The sequence below is a fragment of the Coregonus lavaretus genome, assembly GCF_964263955.1.
Source record: "Coregonus lavaretus genome assembly, chromosome: 38".
NCBI lineage: Eukaryota > Metazoa > Chordata > Actinopteri > Salmoniformes > Salmonidae > Coregonus > Coregonus lavaretus.
This window is the reverse complement of record NC_140025.1, coordinates 6,669,425-6,693,624: the sequence shown is the minus strand read 5'-3', so window position 1 is coordinate 6,693,624 and position 24,200 is coordinate 6,669,425. Positions and strand designations below refer to the sequence as shown.

The 24,200-nt window shown below is 39.4% G+C and overlaps 1 protein-coding gene across 19 annotated transcripts; it reads left to right on the top strand.

Moving 5' to 3' along the window:
* Positions 1-3,415: 3,415 nt before the first annotated feature.
* On the top strand, positions 3,416-23,951 carry LOC311112228 (CD99 antigen-like protein 2). Of its 19 annotated transcripts, none has more exons than XM_084155257.1 (15): positions 3,416-3,487; positions 3,613-3,678; positions 7,621-7,650; positions 8,090-8,152; positions 8,529-8,567; positions 9,572-9,616; positions 9,828-9,881; positions 11,394-11,432; positions 12,031-12,081; positions 12,276-12,365; positions 14,036-14,068; positions 14,211-14,243; positions 20,703-20,819; positions 21,012-21,065; positions 21,764-23,951. In XM_084155257.1, exons 2-15 carry the CDS (start codon positions 3,618-3,620, stop codon positions 21,790-21,792), a joined length of 738 nt encoding a protein of 245 aa, XP_084011383.1. In that variant the 5' UTR covers positions 3,416-3,487; positions 3,613-3,617; the 3' UTR covers positions 21,793-23,951. The 19 variants fall into 19 exon arrangements, 18 of the variants coding, with proteins under 18 accessions (XP_084011383.1, XP_084011378.1, XP_084011384.1 ...); XM_084155258.1 differs by having other exon boundaries at positions 3,431-3,487; positions 3,616-3,678; XM_084155247.1 differs by lacking the exon at positions 3,416-3,487 and having other exon boundaries at positions 3,529-3,678.
* Positions 23,952-24,200: the final 249 nt, after the last annotated feature.

Genomic DNA, 24,200 nt, shown 5'->3' with positions numbered 1-24,200 from the left:
GCAGTAGGCCTAAATTATTATCCAACAATATTAATAGGCTATATGCTGAGTGTCTGCATCAAAATGCTTTCTCTTTGAATTCAATGCAAATATTTATAGAGACGGTTGGGATTTTGTTATTGCAGCGTTATTACATCTAATGTTGGATACACAAGACACAGTATAAGGTCAAATGAACTAAAATATCAAAGCAGAGCTGTTTTAAAGGTAAGAATTTACAGGACATTCCGCAGAATTGAAATATTCATAGAATAAAATCAGTCCCATCTATTCCCATCACACTTTCCAATTGTGGATGAACCAAAATCAGAATCAGAACCAGAAGGATTAAATAGAATTTCAAATGTTATCGATGCCTCCTCATGTCTCTATGAATTGTCAACGGTGTTTTTTGTTGGATGACCAATAACGGGACCTTTGCGAGGGGGATAAGGGTGACAAGGATGCTTCAAAACCGTGTAGCCTGATCCTCCTTCCCGCCTTCTTTGTCACACGATAGCAGCTTGCCCACTAATATACGTTTTACTGAATTATAAAATATTATTATGACAATTTCCTAGAATGAATGCCAATAGAAATTAAGGGAAACATTTCCCCTGCTTTGCAATAGCCTACCTCATGCTAACACGAATGTGGCGCAACACGTTGGAGATAAAATTCAATAGGCTATTCAGCCTACACGATACACATAAAAGGAACTGCACATATTTTACTCCACATGAGCAATATATACAAACGATTTCCATGTTACGGTTGGTTAAATGACGCACCTTGAGTTTATGGTCAGAGCACTCAAGACGCGCCGCTGGACTTACCAAAGGGTCACCCTGGCGCGTCTCCGTATAAGCTAAAGTCGGGGTATCGTCTGCTTTTCTCACGATAAGCGTCAGATTCCGTGGTCGCAATCCACGTCTCGGCATATATACCATAGTATTACATAAAGAATGAGTAAGATGGCAAAAATAAACAAAGCCACTAAGATCGCCTTGTTAAATGGAGACAAGAAAGACTGCATGTCAGCAGCGAGGCAAGAGAGGGGGAATAAACGGGCTCTGTTGCTCCGGCTCTTATGAATGAAATGATGGACACGTTCTCTGCACTCTACAGCACCCGACCTATAGTCCTCCTTGGCATCTGCATAGATGCGTGCCAACTTGAAGAGTCAGACTGGCAGGCATCCACTGGCCTATACATTTGTCCTTAGAGACCTCAACATTCACTGAAGCAACACAAATATGATTATAAATCATTATAGATAGACTACACTGGCCATGATTCCATAATCCTCAGATGTTGATAAACTGAGACGATTTCAAATCTCATTCATTTTTTAAATAATAAGGCAACAATTATTTCAATATCGTGCTCTGTTATTCGATGTTGGTTATTTTCCTATTATAGACTATGCATTACATCGATTAGGCCATAGCCTACTACACACTCTTTTACAAGATGAGAGGTTGTAGTATAGCTGCCAACTACATTATTTCTCAATACCATTTTCACCATGGCTTGTTGCCACATTCTCTTCGCTTTTACGCGCACCGCACAATATGGAAAGGCACCTTACAAATTCAAGTGAAACCCATGACATCTCGCTAGATGGCACAATCGCCCGCTTCAAACAGCCAAGGTGTTATCAGAGCAGTGGCTATTTTAGCGTGTAAATCTTGTTGGGGCAAACAAAAACAAAAATGTGGGATGAATGCCAGCAAAGCCACTACACAATACAACACTAAACAATACATGAACTGCACTATAACGGTGACAAACGGTGCCCACAAACTGTTAGGGCCTACATAAAGCTGTCCCTACTGCAGAGTCCCAACAGCAGTCCCAACATTTTACCACTGCTACGCCTGGCTATCAGCGGAGCCTTGTCTGGCAGCGAAACAGTTCATTCAGCCTCATGTACTGCCTTTAAATTTTTTTTGCTGATATGGCTGACTTGCTTAAACAAATGTGGTTTCTAATGACAACTGAGATGTACAAACTATGGCATAAGGGGACGACAAGCGGATAAGAGGCTATCCATAATTTCGATTAAGACATTAATGAGCGAGCTAAGACGGACGTAATCAATATAACTATTTGTTTAGCACTTTTGAAATGTACAGTGACAGAATTCAGAACATGGGCCGTTCTTACAGTGTTATCCCTGTACACCAAGCCAGAACCGTAGGATAAATAAAGGGGGCATATAAGCAGACAATGAAAGCTCTTACAATATTTGATGATTATATTTATCTAAAATAGGTTATAGGCTACATGTGCACCACCAAGTCAGAAGAGTAGGCGACATTAAGAGGGGAAAATATTCCAAATTATTAGGGTGAGGCACATGGGCTACTAACAGCTTACTACACAACATACACTTAGTAATACTTTCTTAGCTACAGTATATATATCTCCCTGGCATATTACATAATTTATGCAGCAGCATACAAAAAAATTTTGGACTCACCTTGTTGTGCTGTGCTCACTTGAACAGGAAGGTGGCGTGGCGGTCCTTCGTTGGAAAATGTAGTCATCAAAGTCTGGCGTTCTCTGGATTTATGATGCTTTCAAGACAACTGGGAACTCGGAAAAAACAAGGTCGAATCATGATGAGGTCAGTGATCTTCAGGTAGTAGCTCTAGAAAGAGGCCCGAGTTCCAGATTTACAATTCCGAGTTGGATGACTGTTCAAAATGTATTTTCCCAGTCGGAGCTCGTTTTTCCCGAGTTCCCAGTTAACTTGACTTTAGTGAGTTCAAGACTCCACAGTTTCAAGTTAATAGTTGTTTTGAGCGGGGCACAAATCATGCTTCATTGACAGCATGGCCAATGTTGAATGTTTATCATTTTAAACTTGGAAAAGAGACCCTTAATCCCAGATGTGGGACCACGCAGCCACTCCACTGAATAGCAGGCTAGTGATTGCTTTGCAATGCTTACAGTTAGCCACTGATTCCTTCCAAACCACTCACTGTTGAATTTGTGATTTCCAATTTGTTGTGTAATGTTTATGTCCATTGGCCGATGAACACGGATACGTTTTATCTATACATTCTCTTCATTATTTATCTTCATATGACAAGGATTAAAAAGGATTTACCAGTAGATTGTTGACTTGATTCATGATGATGACTGCTAGCTAAGATTTTGAAAGTATTTTTAAATTTTTTATTTCTCCTTTATTTAACCAGGTAAACCAGTTGAGAACAAGTTCTCATTTACAACTGCGACCAAGATAAAGCAAAGCAGTGCGATAAAAACAACAACACAGAGTTACATATGGGGTAAACAAAACATAAAGTCAAAAATACAACAGAAAATATATATACAGTGTGTGCGAATGTAGTAAGTTATGGAGGCTGTGACGTCATGAGCGGCCAGGGTAACGCCTTTATTTTATGAAGTTACCACACCACGCCCACCCTGACTGCTCTTCATTCGTGTTGGAAATTTGACTGCCAATTTGTAACTGGAGAACACTCGAGTTCTGGTAGGCAAGAAGGACAGCACCGCACATTGACACACCCTAAAGTTACCGATTTATTTTGACAGAATAGCCATATCGATCCAGCATCGGATAATTCAGGAAAAAAAAAAAGTTTTTTTCCTATTCAGCAGACATGAAATCTTGCTTATGGATTGCCTTGCTTGTAACTCTGGCTATAGGGACGAAAACACAAGGTAAGGTTTTTTTCCACTCAAGATACATAACTAACCCATTATTAGGCCTATTATGAATAGCTATTATGATAATGATAATAATATGATGATAATAACGATCAGGACTATTGTTGTTTACTTGTTGTTTTTGTTGTTGTTATGTTGATGTTAACGTAGGCCTATTTAAAGTTATACGTCTAGCTTAGGCCTATCCTTTGGACAAGGTACACACAAGATTGGCCTAGAAGTAGTAGAAATACGTTTATAGATTTAGACAAGAAAATAGCCTGGGAAACTCCCATGTCTGCGCCCCCCTCCCCCATGTTATGTGCTATGTCTATTTGGGTTAGGGCACGTGGCTGTTGCATGCATTTGTTTCCCATCCCACTCATCCGTGCAGTTTTTAGTTGCACAGCTGAGAATGACATGCGGTTACCGTAACAGCAAGGCAGTATAACACTGTTACAAACGTGTAGGCTACTACAACGCTTGTGTACTTCTTGTACAGTTTTATAATCACAGCTCTCAGAAGAGTTCTGACTCATCTTAGTGTGGTAGTATATGACTCAAGGGTGGGTCTAGTCTGCCCTTTATAGTCAGGGTAGTGTCTTTGGCTCATAGGGAAGCACATGTGCATGCAATGCTAACTGGCACAACTGGGCACAACTTTGAAAAGCAAGTGTGAAAGGCACAGAGAGAGTGTTTTGTTTTCTAGCAGGATTTAATTGCTGAAAGGTAAGGGTGGTTTGCAGAACACAGTTCCCCGTACTGCATACTAACAACTCTTCTCGCTGAAGTTTTTCTTCTTTAAAGACACTTTCAAGCCAAGGCCCCCTCTGCCAACTTTATTTTCTTTGTAGGCTCTCTGTAGTGGTGTGTCAGTTGAAAAATAATACAGATAAAAAGTAGCTCCAATAAGCCTTTTAAAATCTCAAACTGCAATGCAGGAAATGTTAAACTTGTAGTGTATTTAAGGTTTAAAAAGGCTTCTGAAGTTTGTAATTTCCACTTTGAAATTTCAGACTTTATTTTCCTTCTAATCCACATAATAATTCACATTTCCTGTTGCTGCAGGATTATTTTCCTGCTGTAGAAAACTGGCTCAAATTAAGATCATACATATGTAGGCCTATAAGATATTGGACTTTGAAACACTTTTTAGCCTTATAGCTCCTCTGTGAGTTATACTCAACACCCAATGAACATAACATTCTAAATATATTTCCCGTCCTGTGACTGGCTGTGTCGCTTGGCTTCCTGTGTGAGACAAGCATGCAGCCCCAAACCCCTACCCAGATGGGCACGCTGTCTTCATGATGACATGTGATGCCTAGATTTAAAAGCCAGACTGAACTGATGAAAGACTGTTTTATACTACCCCATCATTGCCTCAAGTGCCCAGTACACAGTGAAAATAATTAGTACAAGTGGGTTATATTTACTTAGTTGATACAGTTAATAGTTTGTTGGTCTTTCTTCTGAAAGTACACTGTAAAACCATGACACGTTGATAACCTAAATGTCAGTGTTTACACCTTAAACATTAGGCATTTAGATTAGCGAATAAGGTTTCTCATCTTAAACAAAGGTATTTAGAATGCAAGATTAAACATGATAGTCAGCTTTTTCCAGTCAATTTCCAACCAGGAGAACGCATCAATCTCTTAAGTATTCTGATTTTAAACACTACTGTTTACTTTCCCATCATCCTGTTTAGAGTGCATTTAGTAATTAGAAATTGATGTGTCTTTCCATGCCTTTTATTCAGATCAGTGTTAGGAATGTCTTTCACCATACTGGTCAGGACATTTGATTCAAGAAATCTTTTCAATCACGTGTTGTTGTTACTTGACTGTGTTGAGTTAATTTCTGTTAACTTGCTCTGAGTGAAAAAGACATGGGAGGGGCCTCATTATCATATTTACCAGCATGCTTTGTTGCAGGTTGATTTTTAGAATAGTTTGTTTAAAAATCTGTTTCCTCATACACATAGATTTTTGTTATACTATACAAAGATAAATAACTTAATAAAAAAAATAACTAATCCAATCTGTGAGGGGTTGGATTTATTGCACCCGTTACTGAGATGGTTGTTCTAGTTTAGATGGTTTAGGTCAGTGGTTCCCAGTAATTTTTGGTTACTGTACCATCAACAGAATTTGCTCTGCCAGGAGTAGCCCTGATTAGCCCTCAAGAGTATTTTACCAGTAGGCCGATGGTCTCATGAGTCTTCTCAAGTACCCCCTGTGGATAGGCCAAGTAGGTCCTAGTACCCCTGGTTGGGAACCACTGGTTTAGGTTGTCTTGTTTATGAAGTCCTTCACCGTAGCAGTCATTCTGAGTGCAGGTTGTGGGTGATAAAATATTCAAATTCTTGGATATCCTCCCTCTGGCTGGATTCTGATAGGAATTACTAATCACATTACAAACCAGCGTATTGTGCCTTGCAGGTCTGATGTGGCACATAAGCCAAGATTTTCAGACTACAATGTTGAAGATAACTAGGTCATAACAAAAGGTCTTTTGAAATGTACAATGAGTGTACAAAACATTAGGAGCACCTTTCGTATTATTGAGTTGGACCCCCTTTTTGTCTTGCCATTTCACCCTCTGAATGGCACACATACATAATCCATGTCTCAATTGTTTCAAGGCTTAAAAACCCTTCTTTAACAGTTCTCCTCCCCTTCATCTACACTGATTGAAGTGGATTGAATACGTGACATCAATAAGGGATCATAGTTTTCACCTGAATTCACCTGGTCAATCTATGTCATGGAAAGAGCAGGTGTTCCTAATGTTTTGTACACTCAATGTATAATATGTGGTCATAAAGGGTTGAATTGTAATTGAAACGCATTAATTTAGGCAGTCACTTGGTGAAGGATAAGAGCGTCTGCTAAATGACTAAAATGTAAATGTAAAATGTGAAGGTTTCAGGATTAGAAATGATTGCAACAACCATGTCTCTGTCACTAACAAACACAGTCATGGGTGGGCATTTCTCACATTCACTCGAAAGGCATGCTGGGAAATATGCAAATACAGCTTTACTCCCTAGTGTTAAAACAACACATTTGACATTTACATTTTAGTCATTTAGCAGACGCTCTTATCCAGAGCGACTTACAGTTAGTGAGTGCATACATTTTCCATACACCCCCAGTGTTTAGTGTTTAAACCTAAACGCCTTGTGCTGAATAAACGTGTTCATGTGTTTAAAAAGTGTTACAATGCATAAACATGTTCTGTTATTTACAATCTAAACACTGTGACGTGTTTTCATTGAAAGTCTAAATGCCTTGACGCGTGTTAAAAAGTTTTTCAGAAAAGTGTTAGTTTAGTTATGTGTTCAGATCCTAAACACTTGGTTTTACAGTGTAATAAGCAACTATCTGAGTTTTCTGCTCAGTTTCACTTGAGACCTTATTCTTATACAGTCAAAGGTTCAGACGCAGTAAGCAAATGTTTTCAAACTGGGAGGCCTCTATTTTAAGTGGGTTGAATAATTAGGTAATTAGTTAATTAGTTAGTGTGCTAGTTCAGTCTTAGCTTGGTTAATTCCCAACGGTTTAACTACAGCAAAGGCAGAGTAGAGAAAGTAGAGTGTTCTAGGAGACAGCTCTCCGGTTTCAGCTGCCTATGAGTCATTCAAACCTTCAAACCGCAACTGTCTGTAGTGGCAACAGACTGCATGCCAGGCAAGGCCAGTTCCCTCATAACAAAACCTCACCAGGCAACCAATACAGGATGTACTACCTGCTGTTAAGTAGCACAAACACTATCACAATATCAAAGTCACACACATAGCAACTGGTGGTTCCATTGAACTTTTTTAGCACACAGTTAAAGTTGAGTACAAGGTGGTGCTAATTAAGATGGGTTGACAGCAATTGTTGTGGGTGTGTTGGCATTGTCTTGGACAATGTGGCTGACCAATAGTAATTCATCTTTGTCCCACAGACTTTGATCTTTCTGATGCCTTTGATTCTGGTAAGTTTCTTGATCTTTTTTTTTTTTATGTCTGTTGCTAGATAAGCCTACTGTAGATGTAGTTTATACTGATGAAACAGGTGTAATGGCTGTTCCTCACCATATTCAGGTGGTACGTCTTCCTCCTCTGCCTATTTTGTAGCGCTGCTCACAGCGCTGTCTGGCTCTGATCCAATTGAATGCATTTTGCATAATGCAAATTGGTTAATTAGTTATTATTAAACAGGAGTTCATGTCCAAATATAATGTAGGCCTTCTGAAAATATTTTATATATGATTAGAAATGACAATTTTAGTATTAATACTTGTAACACATGATGATCCTGTTATTATAATACTGTTTTTTTTTTGTTAATATAATGTGACATTTCCAGCCTTATAGATTAAATGTGATTAATGATTTTATGAAAGGCCAAAAAAAACTCTCTCTTTGTTTTAGATGACCCTATACCAACTACTATTCCAAAACAGCCAAAGCAACCTGCAAAGGATCCCAGTCCAGGTAGGGAAACCAGTCACATAATATAACACAGTGGAAGTCAGCAAGAAGCCACTAGCAAGGGAACATAGACAACTCATAAGTCCCAACTCATATGACTCAACATGAACCACATCAATAACCACTCTAAAGAAACAGAATATGAGCACAGAATGTGACTGTAGGGTGGCCCAGCCCCCGAAGGGACTCTTACCAACTGAATATTAGGATTTCCTTTGTGTAGTCTTAGGAATTCAGCCTTCTCTGTGTTATCTTTCCATCCCCATGTTGTCACACTTCTTAAAATACCCCTCTACATGACCAGATTCTTCTGTGTTGACAAAGTGTTATAATAATGTACTAAGCATAAATACATGTCATTACATTACTTCATCTCCAGGCGGTGGATTTGATCTATTAGATGCTCTTGGTCCAGAAGGTAAAATGACACATTAATAGATGTTGATGGGTCCCTCTTTGTCCGCTACAAGACCATGGTGCTTGCCTTTGGAGCAGTGAGGGGAACGGCACCCCTGTACCTTCAGGCTCTGATCAGTCCCTACACCCAAACGAGGACATTGCGTTCATCCACCTCTGGCCTGCTGGCTCCCCTTCCTCTGCGGAAGCACAGCTCCCCCTCAGCCCAGTCAAAACTGTTCGCTGCTCTGGCACCCCAATGGTGGAACAAGCTCCCTCACGACGCCAGGACAGCGGAGTCACTCACCACCTTCCGGAGACATTTGAAACCCCACCTCTTTAAGGAATACCTGGGATAGGCTAAAGTATTCCTTCTAACCCCCCCCCCCCCCCCAAATTGTAAAGTGGTTATCCCACTGGCTATAGGGTGAACGCACCAATTTGTGAGTCGCTCTGGCTAAGAGCGTCTGCTAAATGACGTTAATGTGCCCTTGAGCAAGGCACTTAACCCTAATTGCTCCTGTAAGTCGCTCTGGTTAAGAGCGTCTGCTAAATGACTAAAATGTAAAATGTAAATGTAAATGTCTAAGCTGGTGTTGGGTTTTCCTCTTTACCATTCTATATATCAGACTTACATTTGGTTACTCTTCTCAATCAACAGGTAGCTGTGTTAAGTCTCTCATCAGCTCGTTGGTGCTGGGATAATAAGATTGGATCATTCCTTGTCTCTGATTTCTTTTTCACTGATTTGCTTTAAGAGTTTATCCAGTTTGCGATTTGGGTGATACATTTATAACTGCATCAAATTGTATAGTTATACTGCTGTTGTATTCAGTTATATTCAACCAGTCACAACTTTCAGCAAATCGCAACCTGGATCACCTTATTCTATTCTGCTATATTTAGAATAATTTTTCCTTTCCTGGCTTTAAAGTAGTAGACTGAAAGGTGAAAAGCCTGGGAATTATAGTTTAAAGTTTAGGCTTTTTTAATCCATCTTCCTTGATTCACCCTTTCTCCCCTTAGAGCCTGAGAAACCAGCTGGGATCCCTCCTAAAGAAGGTGGAACTGGTAAGGCATCTATGGCTGACAAATGTTAAATAAATGTATAGCTCACATGCATTTCAACTAAGCTTTTCTTTCTGTTCTCTCAGATGATTTAGATCTTCTGGATACATCAATGTGTTTATTTAATGTGTTCTTAACTAAATATGTTGTCCAATTATTTGCCCAATGTGGAATACAATGCTCTTATAGTTGATATACTTGATGTCCTTTCCAGATCCCAAACCTGCCCCTCCTCCCGCACCTGTAGATCCCAAAAAACCAGCTGGAGGTAAGTAAATTAACTCAACCAGCTGAAGTAACACTCATCACTTGTAATTACAGCATCCATACTATTTGGAATCAGGAATCTAGCTATCAGATTATTGAACACAGTAAGACGTTCTGATCAGGGCATAAAGTTAACACCCGCCAAATGCGGGTAGATTTAGGTATTGGGGGGAAGAATGTCTATTTCACCAGCCACGGTGTTCAATTTGCAGGTCTCTACAGTGCGAGCATTACATTTGTGAATAGAAATAGTCAAAAGTCAAGTATGAGCACATTGTTGTGATTTATTGCCAGAAAATGCTGCAGTAGCTGTTTTCAAAATATTTCTGCTGTTTTGTTTCATAGCTGCTAATCGCAGAAAGAAGTACGAATCCTATATCCCACCTCACGCAGTAACACTGCCTGGCAGGAGAGCTGTGCACTCAGAGCGAAGTGCTAATAGATTCATTTTTGGAGGCGCTGCGCACAGGCATAAAAGTTGGTCTAATTTACTCGAAAGGCTACAAAGTGAGATGTTGTCCTCGTGTTTCTTGGCTATTTACATTGTTTTGTTCACAAGCTCGGTTGTTTTTCAACTTTAGTTTGAGGCTGCTACTTCAACTGATAGCCCTAGTTAGATCCCAAATCTCACACACACAGACACACATGACACAACTGGAGTGGCCCCGTTACCAAGGTAACCTCCCTTAAAGGGGCAGCTGAACATTTTGTCTCATCTAATATTTTGGTTAAAATTGAATGAAATTGAGCAATATTTTATTTGATTTGATTTATTTAACCTTTATTTAACCAGGTAAGCCAGTTGAGAACAAGTTCTCATTTACAACTGCGACCTGGCCAAGATAAAGCAAAGCAGTGCGATAAAAACAACAACACAGAGTTACATATGGGGTAAAACATAACATAAAGTCAAAAATACAACAGAAAATATATATACACTGTGTGCAAATGTAGCAAGTTATGGAGGTAAGGAAATAAATAGGCCATAGTGCAAAATAATTACAATTAGTATTAACACTGGAATGATAGATGTGCAAGAGATGATGTGCAAATAGAGATACTGGGGTGCAAATGAGCAAAATAAATAACAATATGGGGATGAGGTAGTTGGGTGGGCTAATTTCAGATGGGTTGTGTACAGGTGCAGTGATCGGTAAGGTGCTCTGACAACTGATGCTTAAAGTTAGTGAGGGAGATAAGAGTCTCCACAAATATACCACATTACCTCTTACAAATACATTTCTTGTTTTAAAAACATTACAAAGCATGGTCATCCGTTTATTTTTTAAATTGTTTTATTGTAAAATGTTTTGGCTGGTAAAACATCTGAGTGGCTGGTAGATTTTTTCATCTACCTGCCACAGTGGCTGCAGACCAAACAGTTACTTTTAGGCCCTGGTTCTGATCATACCTAAAGCAAACCTAGTATTGACCTCAAGATGGGAGATGTCTGCGACTGTAAATTATACAATCATAGAATCCATATGTTTTCTGTTATATTTTCCCTTCATAGATGGGATGGGTTTTGACCTGTCTGATGCCTTGGGTCCAGGTAAAGTCAAAGTTATTGTTAGTTGCTCTGTCTTGGGAAGAACTATTTCTATTTGGTGCAGGTCTATATTGGGGATTCTCGCTTTGTCCCTCCCTCCCTGTTAACTTAACCCAATCAATCAATCAATCAAACAAACAAACAATGAATCAATCATTCAATCAAGCAATCAACCAGGCTTGTGATGAATGGTACCCACTGCTATCTATTATTTAGCTTTTCCTCAGCAGCCTTTACATACCAAGCCATCACCTTTTGTCTTGAGATGTCTTGAGACATGGTGATGGCTAGGTATGTAAAGGAGTTTCCCTCTGCTTTCCCTCCAGTGACTCTCACACTCTCACCTCTCTTAATAAGAAGCTGGGCCTCTTGAGCTTTCAAAACCTGCTAAACGACACTGTCACTTTCACTTAAGAGCTTAAGTGATTGTAGGTGCTGATGTTTTCACATCCAATGTCGGACGAAATGGTATGAGGGACTAGTGGCATGCTTCACAGTGTGAAAACATATTAAAATGTTAATATAACGTGTTATAATGTAATATAAATAATGGTCCTCTTCCCACTCCTCTTCCTTGTTCTCTAATGTCTATCATCCATAGATCCCGTACCGGATAAACCAGCTGTTGTTCCACCTAAAGACGGAGGCACCGGTACTAAGCGTTTGGATGTATCCCTTTATTTCCTCTGTTTCGCGATCATATACTATGTGTGTGCTACTGTGTATTGTTATTATGGACTCCCAGGACTCCCTGGAAAGCAGTGGTAATTGTTACTGACTAGACTATCCTGGATAAATATAATGATTTAATGACTCACCTGTTGCTATACTGTTTTCATCTGGAAGGTGGCGGATCCTTAGGAGACAATGACCTGTTTGATGTGAGCAATGACGGTGGCTACAAGCCTGATCCCGGCAAGGGAGGTGGAGGAGGAGGTAGGACATTTAGGGCTTTTATTATTGAGTTTCTGTTATGAACATAAGTTATTTCTGTTATGAACATAAGTTATTTCTGTAATGAACATAAGTTATTTCTGTTATGAACATAAGTTATTTCTGTTATGAACATAACTATAGAAGTAGTGTCCCAGGCAAGACAAAGGGTTCTGTTCTAACAAATTAGTTAATGGGTTTGACTTCCAACAGTAGGCCTGCAATCTTACTGTTGAGGGAGAGTAATTTCTAATCAGACTAGCATAAGTCAAGATACACACAATAGAGTATGTCGGGGAGGCTGGGGACCCGACATAAATGGTCCATTGTTGCCATATAAAAATTAATTGCAGTGCTAAATTCACTGTGGACTGAAACAGAACCGTTCTGTCTTAAAACTGTATACGCATTTCCTTTCTCTTTTTCCTCTTAGTCACTTAGAATGGAAGTAATTATTTGTTCTTTACAAAAGAGAGACAAAAAGCAGAAACAGGGAAGAGAAAACCCCTCATGGTTACCAATGTAATTAGTGCCATATGCCTGTTAGTCTGATGCTATCCTGCATGATACTGTGGAGAGTCCAGAGGAGCTGGAAACAAACTGAAATAACCTGTCATTAAACTCACTGTAAGGGGAAGGTTTCAGCCCTCACAGTTAACGACTAGAGCCCCTTTGGAAGAGAGCTTTAGAAAGCTAAAGACATGTTGAAAGGAATCTGGAAATATTTTACCAACTCTATGAAGTCTTTATACAGTAAATCTCTGAAGTCTTCATGAGCATTTACACGTACATGTAAATAGCACACACGGGCCTAACTAGCTACTTGTATGTACAGTATGTCTAGAACGTGAGCTAAGGCTACATGGGGCAAAATAATGTTTTTTTCCCTTAGGACTAACTGTCCAATTACACACAGGTAATTTGCTATAGGGGTAAATGCGTGGCATGTCTCCTAACACCCTCTCTGAATAGCATTTCTCACCTCTCTTAGCGTTGCCGATGCTTCTTCCACTTCCCTTGTTGTCATTGCACTTGGAGTTGTGTTCACAGCCACAAATCTCACATACTCCTCAAATGAAATCAAAATCAAATCAAATGTATTGGTCACATACACATGGTTAGCAGATGTTATTGCGAGTGTAGCGAAATGCTTGTGCTTCTAGTTCCGACAGTCAGTAATATCTAGCAAGTGATATCTAACAGTTCCACAACAAATATCTAACTCACACAAATCTAAGTAATGGAATGGAATAAGAATATATAAATATATGGATGAGGAATGTCATTGTCAGAGCGGCATAGGCTAAGATGCAATAGATAGTATAGAATACAGTATATACATATGAGATGGGTAATGCAAGATATGTAAATATTATTACGATAGTATAGAATACAGTATATACATATGAGACGAGTAATGCAAGATATGTAAACATTAGTATGTCCCGTGTAGCTCAGTTGGTAGAGCATGGCGCTTGCAATGCCAGGGTTGTGGGTTTGATTCCCACGGAGGACCAGTATGAAAATGTATGCACTCACTAACTATAAGTCGCTCTGGATAAGAGCGTCTGCTAAATAACTAAAATGTAAATGTAAATGTAAGTATATACTACAGATACTAAGAGAGAGTAGAAGTGTATCTCACTTCGATCTGTTTTGTTTTCAATCTATAGCACGTGCCGCTGACCCAGCCTCAGATCCCAATGGTACGCCATTTATAGCGTGAAGTTTGTCTAAAGTTCTTGCGTGCTGCTCGTAAAATGATTCAAAACAGTAATGCTGCAAAATCAAAGTACCAAAGTTATGGATTTATTGCTTATTTTTTTTACTTTCTTTTTCCCTCTTCAGGAGGAGGTGGTGCTCCAGCAGATCAACCTCAAGGTAAAACAATCAATCCATTTATTTCTATAATAAATCATGTTAATTATCAAGCGTCTCAGAGGAGGAATATATGGGGTGCCGTTTGTCAAGTTGAATGGCTATTTCTCAGCCTAATTCGCGCCAGATTTAGGTGGAATCTTTAGAGTTTGTATTCGCCCACTTTAGCCACACCAACTCCTTTCTATGAACTCTTACCACTCATCTTTACCATGATGTCAAAGGCCTGCAGTATGAATCATTTCAGTCACAGGGAATTCTTCCCATACATCTCGAGGGACTACATCCGGGCTTTTATAGTCATATCCATTTCTTGTCTCAGAGGAAGTTGGCTGATTGTTTCCCTGGTTTTATTGTGTGCTCCTCAAGGTCGGAGTATGTTGTTCTATACTTCCTGTTTCAATCCGAACACAGCACAGATACTGACAATGATTAATAAAACAAATGAAAAGGGCAGCGCTGATCGGAGGAGGTCTATCAAACTAAATGTGTTGAAACATGCTATTCCCTGATCAAATAGTGCAAGTGGAGGCTTGAGGATGGCAATTTATTCCTAAGTAGCAAGAAATATAATTCCTCTTCTGGGTAAATAAGTACAGTAAGCTTTATGGGAACATTGGGAACTATTGGTTTGGGATATAAAGGGGAATTAACTCTGATTGGCTTGATTGAGTGCAGACTATTGGCCATAGCCTAAAACCCAGGAACGGTTCTGTGTCGTTGCAGATCTAGACCTACTGTGGGGCCAATTCCTGAAGATGCTAGATGCTAACATGCCAGAGGGCGTCCATGTTTGGATATCCAACATAAAGCAAGCAGTGGTGCCTCTGTTAGAGAAGGCCATGGAGCTTTTGGATGTGGGCCAATGAATGAGCCCCCAGTGACTTTCGGGAATCAGGAAGTCATCTATCCACCTATGTTCTGATTGGTGCTCAGATCTGAGGGAGTGTTCTGATTAGTTGTTTACATGGTGTTAGTTTGAGGTGCTTTAAAACACCTCTTAGGGCTGATCTTACAAAGAAATGGTTGGTACAGTCTTAGTAAAAAATGGTTCCAAAAGGGTTATTCGGCTGTCCCTATAGGATAACCCTTTTGGGTTCCATGTAGAACTCTCTGTGGAAAGGGTTCTACATGGAGCCCAAAAGGGTTCTACCTTGAACCAAATGGGGTTCTCCTATAGGACAGCCGAATAACTCTTTTAGGTTCTAGAGAGCACCTTTTCTTCTGAATGTAGGCTCCAGTTTTCACTGGGTTAGAGTTAGAGTTAGTACAAAGTTCAGAGGTTTTATCCCTTAAGGAGTGGGTGTGTTCTCATCCCCTCTTTGACACACCCACTCTTTTCTTTATTTTCTGAAGTCACAGTTTCTGAATCATTCCTGTGTGTTGAGCTTATGGGATTCTGTTTTGTAAAATGTTACAGCTATAAGCCTAAAGATAGTGGTAACTGCATTGTTGGTTAAGGGCTTGTAAGTAAGCATTTCACGGTAAGGTCTATATAGGAGTGGGCGATATACCGGTTTGATAGTAAAAACCGGTATTGTGCCGCGCCATGATATGGATTTAGCAATATCATGGATACCGCGATTTATTCAGAATTCATAAATTCGAATTTTGCATCAATATTTTTTTGTTCCAAATTTCAACTGAGTGATAGTACTAAGTAGCTACATCTTTTTTTTTTTTTTTTTATCCAACCTTTCTTGGTTCTTACGAATAAAAGAATGTATGTTAATATGTTGACCTATTTTTATGAGCGCACGTCGCATGCACTTGTTGCACGCATGTAGTGCTAGCAACAAAGAAGTGTGCAGGCAGCTGCAGTTAGGAGGCAGGTTAACTATTGGGGGAAAACTTTACAATCCAGGATGAGCGAAAACACAGAAATTGATGTTGCTCAAGAGCAGGAGGATAAATTGGTTAAGAAGAAAGGGGGCACCTCTGTTGTTTGGAACTGGTTTGGCTTTAAAATCTCCGACCCCGACCAAAACACTACCCTATGCAAGTTGTGTCGTCGTGTTGTCTTAGCAAAAGGTGGAAACACGACCAACCTGTTCAATCACTTAAAAAACATACATGTCCGTGAGTATGAACAATGCACCAGAATGCGTGAGACAGTAAGCCCAGGAGCTCGCCCGAAGACAAGCCAGACTCGCACTCAACAATCAATTATATCATCATTTGCTGCCGGTACTTGCTATGAGAAGACGAGCAAAAAATGGATAGACATCACAGCTGCGATTACAAATCACATAGCGAAGGACATGGTACCGATTCAAACTGTGGAGAAAGAGGGGTTCAGAAAGTTGATTCAAACTCTGGACCCAAGATATGAGATCCCGAGCCGCAAATATTTTAGCCAAAAATGCCTGCCACAGCTTTACACAGAATGCTGGGACAGAGTTTACAGTGAGATAAATAACATTCCATTCTTCTCCACTACTGCCGATCTATGGTCAAGTCGTACCACAGAACCTTATATAAGCCTCACAATCCATTACATAGACGGTGACTGGAAACTGAAAAGTAAGTGCCTACAGACGTCTTATTTCCCAGACGACCACACCGGGGAAATAATTGCAGGTGGGCTGAGGGACATACTGTCGTCCTGGGGATTAAAAGAGTCGCGTCAAGTTTGTATGACGACCGACAGCGGATCGAACATGATCAAGGCATTGCAGCTGAACAAGTGGGCAAACCTTGGATGTTTCGGACACAGGCTGCACAATGCTATTGGTAAGTTTCAGGACTGTAGCCTAGGCCTACCCTGTATGATGCTTATTATTAAGAAAAAATACAGCTCACATCAGCCATGTACCGTAGGCTAAATCTAAGCACATCAGATTTGTAAAATGTGTAACAGTTGAATGTAAATGCCGTAAATCCTCAAACAAAGATTAAAAGTTATATTGTATTGTGATTTCTATATAAAAATGCATTATTATTAATTATTATTGTATTGTGATTCGATTATTTTTCACCCTATTATTTTGATTTCTTATTCCCAATTTCCAGAGAGGAGTGTCCAAAACGCTCCCGGGCCACAGGGGTGTGCGATTTCCCGGGCCACAGGGGTTTGCAAAAAGGTGGTTAGCACGTTCTCATACAGCTGGAAAAAGCAGAAGGCCCTGATGACAGCACAGAATGAACTAAGCCTGCCCCTGCACAAGCTCATCACAGAATCTCCGACAAGGTGGGGATCTCGTCTGAAAATGATGGAAAGAGTCCTGGAGCAGGAAAAGGCCATTACACAGGTCCTGGCAGGGGACAAAAAGACACGGCACCTTGTACCTACCTGGCAAGACATCCAGGTCTTGGAATCAGTCACAGCAGCACTGAAGCCACTCCAGGACTTTACAGATGCCCTGTCAGGAGAAGCGTATGTGAGCGTGTCCTATTTGAAGCCTGTCATCAATCTGTTAAATGCAGAGGTTCTAAATCTGAGCAAGGACGATACAGAACTGACCAAAGAGATCAAGATCAAGGTTCTTGATTACTTGAATAACAAGTACACTGACCCTGCAACAGATGAGCTGCTCTCCATGGCTACCTTTCTAGATCCAAGGTTCAAGACCAGGTACATGTCCGCTGAGAAACTGGAGGACATTAAGGTATTTATTCATTTGTTCTTGTTTTATTGCTTCAAATGTAAAGCACTTTGGGCTGCATTTTATGTATGAAAGGTGCTATACAAATAAAGTTTAATTATTTTCATTTTTTAAGGTGAGAGCTGCCTCAGAGACCGAAGCCCTCCTGGTGGAGAACACAGCCCTGGGAAAATCGTCTCTTGCAGAGGATCACACTGACAGGGAGAAAGAAGCTTCCACTGCTCATCAATCAGGCAAGAAGCCCAAGAAGAGCCTTGGGAGCTTCTTTAAGCAGACCAGCAGTGCACCTGCCTCATGTTCAGAGAGGCAGATCATTGAGCAAGAGCTGAATAGCTACATTCTGGCAACGGCAGCAGACAGCGAGTCTGATCCTTTGGAGTGGTGGCGATTTCACGGATCTAATTTTCCACGTGTGAGTTGTCTGGCAAAGAAATACTTATGCATCCCTGCCACAAGTGCCCCCTCTGAGAGGGCATTCAGCACTGGGGGCAATGTGGTGACATGTCACAGGGCAGCACTAAAGCCAGAAACAGTCAACATGCTGGTATTCCTGGCACGGAACTTGTGAAGAAAGTTCTAGTGAAGATTTGTTGATATTGTTGATAATTGATGGTTGAGGCTTGAAAGGTTTAGTTTCAAACGGTTAGTTTTTTACATATCTACGGACCGTAGCCAAAACAAACACACGTATTTGAATTTGTAATTACCTTATTTTCTTTATCTCCTGTTATTTTTTATTTAATTTTACTTAATATCTAATTTATATATATATATATATATATAGGCCTACCTACCTCATGTTTACGGAATGCATGTTTGCACAATACAAATAAAAACTTTTCAGGTCCATACGGTCCAATGCCTCACTCTTTCTGGTTATATAAGGTTCAAATACATATTTTTCCTTAACTAATATAATTTAACCAAGAAGGGATATTAAAATGTGATTCATATTTTTTTACGTCATATATCGTGATATCATATCGATATCGTCTGGACAGTGGAAAATATCGTGATATGAATTTTAGCTCATATCGCCCACCCCTAGGTCTACACCTGTTGTATTCGGCGCATGTGACAAATAACATTTGATTTGATTTGATATTATCAAAGTTATTTTATTGTCCCCCCCTTTTTTGGGCTGCATATTTGGCCACTTTCCATTGGCAACCACATTTTCCACTGTTAGTATGGTTCTTGAGGCATTCTTATGCATTGCATGTAGTTGTTTCATATGTGTGTTCCTTCTTGTGTGATAGTCTTTCCAGATGACATGGCAATTAATGCAAAGATAATGAAGATATAAAAGGCTAGAGAAGCCCTCGATGTTTACAATTTTTGACAATTATGGGTCATAGTCCAGATGTAAAACAGATGTCTGACACTCATGGAAGGTCTTTGTTTGACATTTTTCCCTGTGTCCCATCCTATCATAACATGCCCATCATTACTGTTACTCTAAGCCTGTTACTTACTAAGGCTTTTTGCAGCCCAGTCCTAACAGCCCCTCACAGAGGCCTAGTCAGCACATATTCCTATCATAGCCAAAATTCACAACACTGGGTTGAAAGATCCAACACGTTTTGTACTAATGTGTTCTAGAACAACCTGACATGCGGTTCTCTCATATTCCATTAGTTACTAAGTGAATTACTTATTCTGAAACAATGAAGGATATATTTGCTAAGCCAGTAGGTTATACACATAAAAAATTTAAATCTTGCGTATTTACAAATTATTTATGTATCGTGGTGAATGTTGCTGTAAGGTTGGAGGTTGTCTTTTTCATTGGGGTATGTTTCTTTGGCCACTTGCATTCAAATGCAATATCTTGTTTCCATTACAACATGTCTTACCATGTTAGAAGTGTGCGGCTACCTCTTTTTCTTACGATGTGTGTGTTACAACAGAGAGGTTAGTTATCAACACATTGCTATTGTCGTCTCTTTGTCTGTTGTATTCCTTGAGATGTTAATAAAACCTGTGGAACGGTGTTCTGATTGATGGTGTTTTGCAGGGGATCAATAACACATAGCATGGTTTTTATTTCTAAGAATGTAGCTTGCATGTGTGACTGTGAGTGAAGGTTATTGGTCTGAACTGTATGATTGGAGCCACAGGCGGTAGGTTGCATTCTCCAGCAGTAAGTCACTTTTGGTTGGGGTGTCATCCAGCTTTTACCCTGGGCACCGCCCTGTTTCAATGCATGATACACTATGATAAAACCCTCCTTTTACTCACTATTACTCACACTGGTTCTCTATGGGAAAATCCAGTTTTTACTTGTTGGTAAGGTATATCCATCAAAATTCAAGTCTTTGTTCCCTGTAATCCCATTGTATATTGCTTTCTTTGTTACTTTCTGTGTGTTTGGATTTGGGTGTGTTATGTCCTTCACTGTATCACTGGGTTGTGGCTTTCTCTGAGATTTCATGGTTTCATGTCTTTTGTCGCATTTTGGATAGTTTTCAGTGGCCGTGAGGCATATATAAGATGTTTTTAAAGAGAAACTCTGGAATGTTTGTGTTTCGGCCCCATAGTGTTCTGTTGTTGCACTATTTTCCACCCGGGCGTACTTTGCCAGCACATTACAACCAGATGCCGTCATAAAAAGGCTCTAGACCACCACCTTGTGGAATTATGTTATAGTTCCAAAATGTTTTCCATTGGTGTGAAACTAGGCTACAGCCCTATGTGTTTTTGAAAAAAAGGCAAGTTATGCAACATGAATAGCCTCACTCACACACACTTTCTTTAATAGACTTTTCTAAGTATCAATCAGAGAGAAAACATCTAGGGTAACCTTAACAACTAAACAACAACAACAACAATGGATCTTTTTGTTGTGTACATGTAGAAGCTGGATCTGGTCAGATCGCTGGCATAGTGAGTGGAATAGGAGTGGCCCTTCTTGGTGCTGCCTCCAGCTACTTTGCCTACCAGAAGAAGAAACTGTGTTTCAAGATTCAGGGAGGTGAGTGAATGGGACTGGGATACATACAGTACAGTATGTGTAGTAGTGGATACAAGGTTGCCCTGGCTGTAGACGCCTATATGGCAGCCATGTCTCAGGGCAAGATACAAGGGTCTAGAGGTCCCGCTATAAAGTTGTCTGTGGCACATAACATGTTCTTCGATGTAAATGCTTATGTATTTCTCCATTCAGGTGTAGACCCAGAAAGTGGAAAGAACGCACATGGAGCTCAGTCTGATCCCCAAGGTAAGTACTAGTTATTACACGATCTCATTAGTCCTACTCTCTCTCTCTCTCTCTCTCTCTCTACTACTCCAATATACTACCTATACTATCTACTACCTTCATATATACTGCCTATATTATCTACAGCCTTCATATATACTGCCTATATTATCTATTACCTTCCTATATACTGCCTATATTATCTACTACCTTAATATATACTGCCTATATTATCTACTACCTTCCTATATACTGCCTATATTATCTACTACCTTCATATATACTGCCTATATTATCTACTACCTTCATATATACTGCCTATATTATCTACTACCTTCATATATACTGCCTATATTATCTACTACCTTCATATATACTGCCTATATTATCTACTACCTTCATATATACTGCCTATATTATCTACTACCTTCATATATACTGCCTATATTATCTACTACCTTCATATATACTGCCTACCTACTATATCCATCTAGTATTCCTGTTCTGTTTTCCTACCTTTTCTCTGGGTGGGTCTTGCTTCTCCTCTGTTTCTTTACTTCTCTCTGGCCTCCTTTTCTTTCCTGCAGATTAGGGCAAGGGAACCCTTGGAAAAAGGTCTGCTGAGAAGGGTTTGAAGTTATTTTAAATTACAATGTATTTTTTGTGTATTTTTTGTGAACATAACATAACCATTATTTCTGTGCTTCCTCTGATTCCAGTGATGAGCAACTTGCTCAGGTCATCTTAACTTCGATCAGATCATCATAGAGGAACTGCACCTTGAGCAAAGAAACACATTCTTCCATCAGCAGGTATCAACTGTCTGCTGGGGGACTTCAGTGGGCAAAAAAATACAATAAAATATATATATATTTTTCATTTGTCTTTCATTTGGAATTTAACTTTTGGAGAATGTTAGTTATATGTTTTCTTGTTTTTTTGCCTTATCTAGCTGTGTAAAGACACTTAGATAGATTTACAACTTGAATACATGTTTTTTGCAGTGAAAATGTATTGATACTTTTCATTGTATATTGTTCAGTACCAAACAATTGTCTTTCAATATGCTGATGTGATTTTTCATCACATTCATTATTTTTCATTTCATACTTTAGTAGGCCTAGCTAGTATACATAACTGCATTTTACATTTGACTGTTTACATTGCACATAGCTTTTGTTGTATTTGTTTTACTTTAACTGTCTCCATGTATATTCGATTCAATTCTGATTGGCAGTAGGATCCCTCGTTTCATAAAATGTCAGCGCTTGTTTTAAAATATAACCCAGGCGAATCTGTAGTTACACTAATCAAAACAAACCATGCACACAAATGATAATTTTATAACATGGCACATTCATGTAATTATTAACTGGATTCAAATTTAATAGAAGGATTTACAACTTTAAGGTATAATGAAAAAAGTGTCTTAGAAAAGGGATCATTTTGGTGGATATAAAAAGAATGTGTAGGGTACTATTTGAGATGAGGATTGGATTCAAGCGGAACTTTTAGCTGCATCACATGTTTTGTCATCTAGTAAGTTAATTGTTTGGGGTGCAAGCCACTCGTTAGTGTGTATGTGAGGAAAGATACCGTAAATGCACATGGTAAATAGCCAGAAATGTAAAAAAAAATGCATTGTGCATGTTTATTTGCAAAAAAACATTTATACCGAGAAGTGGTTATTGTATGTTTTAAGTTATACTTGTTTAAGATTTGTATGTATGATTGCTTGATTTCTGATGTAATACAGATATGAATAGAAATTGATACCTGGGGTTGATACCAAACTACACTGAACAAAAATATAAACGCAACATGTAAAGTGTTGGTTCCATGTTTCATGAGCTGAAATAAAATATCCCAGAAATTTCCAAACGCACAAAAATCTTATTTCTCTTAAATTTTGTGCACATCCCTGTTAGTGAGCATTTCTCATTTTCCAAGATAATCCATCCACCTGACAGGTGTGGCATATCAAGAAGCTCATTAAACACCATGATCATTACACAGGTGCACCTTGTGCTGGGGACAATAAAAGGCAGTTTTGTCACACAACACAATGCCACAGATGTCGAAAGCTTTGAAGGAGCGTGCAATTGGCATGCTGACTGCAGGAATGTCCAACATAGCTGTTGCCAGAGAATTGAACGTTCATTTCTCTACAATAATTCGCCTCCAACGTCGTTTAAGAGAATTTGGCAGTAAGGCCAACCGGCCTCACAACCGCAGACCACGTGTATGGTGTCGTGTGGGCGAGCGGTTTTCTGATGTCAACTTTGTGAACAGAGTGCCCCATGGTGGCCGTGGGTTTATGGTATGGGCAGGCAGGCATAAGCTACGGACAACGAACACAATTGCATTTTATCGATGGCAATTTGAATGCCCATTGTGAGGCCCATTTTTTGTAAGGTATCTTTGACCAACAGATGCATATATGTATTCACAGTCATGTGAAATTCATAGATTAGGGCCTAATTTATTTATTTCAATTGACTGATTTCCTTATATGTAACTGTAACTCAGTCAAATCTTTGAAATTGTTGCACGTTGTATTTATATTTTTGTTCAGTATAGTAAACCAGCATATTCTACCATGTCACTTGTGCTGTAAATACTAATGAAGAATGTGTATAAAAGCGCTTCTGCTTTTTTGCTGTGTGATGTATGGCATTTTTGTTCTCCTTTAACTTTCAGTACATGTAATTAAAACATTTAAGGAACCGTAACTGAAAAAGTAGGACTGTTTATTCTTTACCAATACAGGAAATCATTTGTTGGCTTAATTGATCGTAGTTAGTTGTTTTGTGTGCTTTGAAGGAGTTTGATTCCTTCTCTGAAAGACGATGGAGGGCTGTCGATAATGTACCTTATTGTTATCAATAAAGTTAACTTTTTACAATTGATTGGTCTTTTTATTTCATGCATGTTTTCCATCAAGTTTCAACATCAGTGTTGTTGTGCATAGTACCATTAATTTGTATATCATGAAGATTGGCTGACGGTTCTACAGTGAATTGAATGCACCTGCACATAGTACTATGCACTTAGTTCCAGGGGTTGGACTACTGTAAACTGTAGAGTACAGTTGTTGAAGGTCCTGCTTAAACCCTGCAGGTTTTCATTTTAGTTGAATGACCAGTGACACATGAC

Excerpts from the sequence above, each read along its gene's own strand:
- LOC311112228 (XM_084155257.1), top strand. The coding sequence starts at position 3,618 with ATGAAATCTTGCTTATGGATTGCCTTGCTTGTAACTCTGGCTATAGGG. Across the intron at positions 3,679-7,620 it reads TATAGGGACGAAAACACAAG|ACTTTGATCTTTCTGATGCC; the intron begins GTAAGGTTTTTT and ends TTTGTCCCACAG. Across the intron at positions 12,082-12,275 it reads ACCTAAAGACGGAGGCACCG|GTGGCGGATCCTTAGGAGAC; the intron begins GTACTAAGCGTT and ends TTCATCTGGAAG.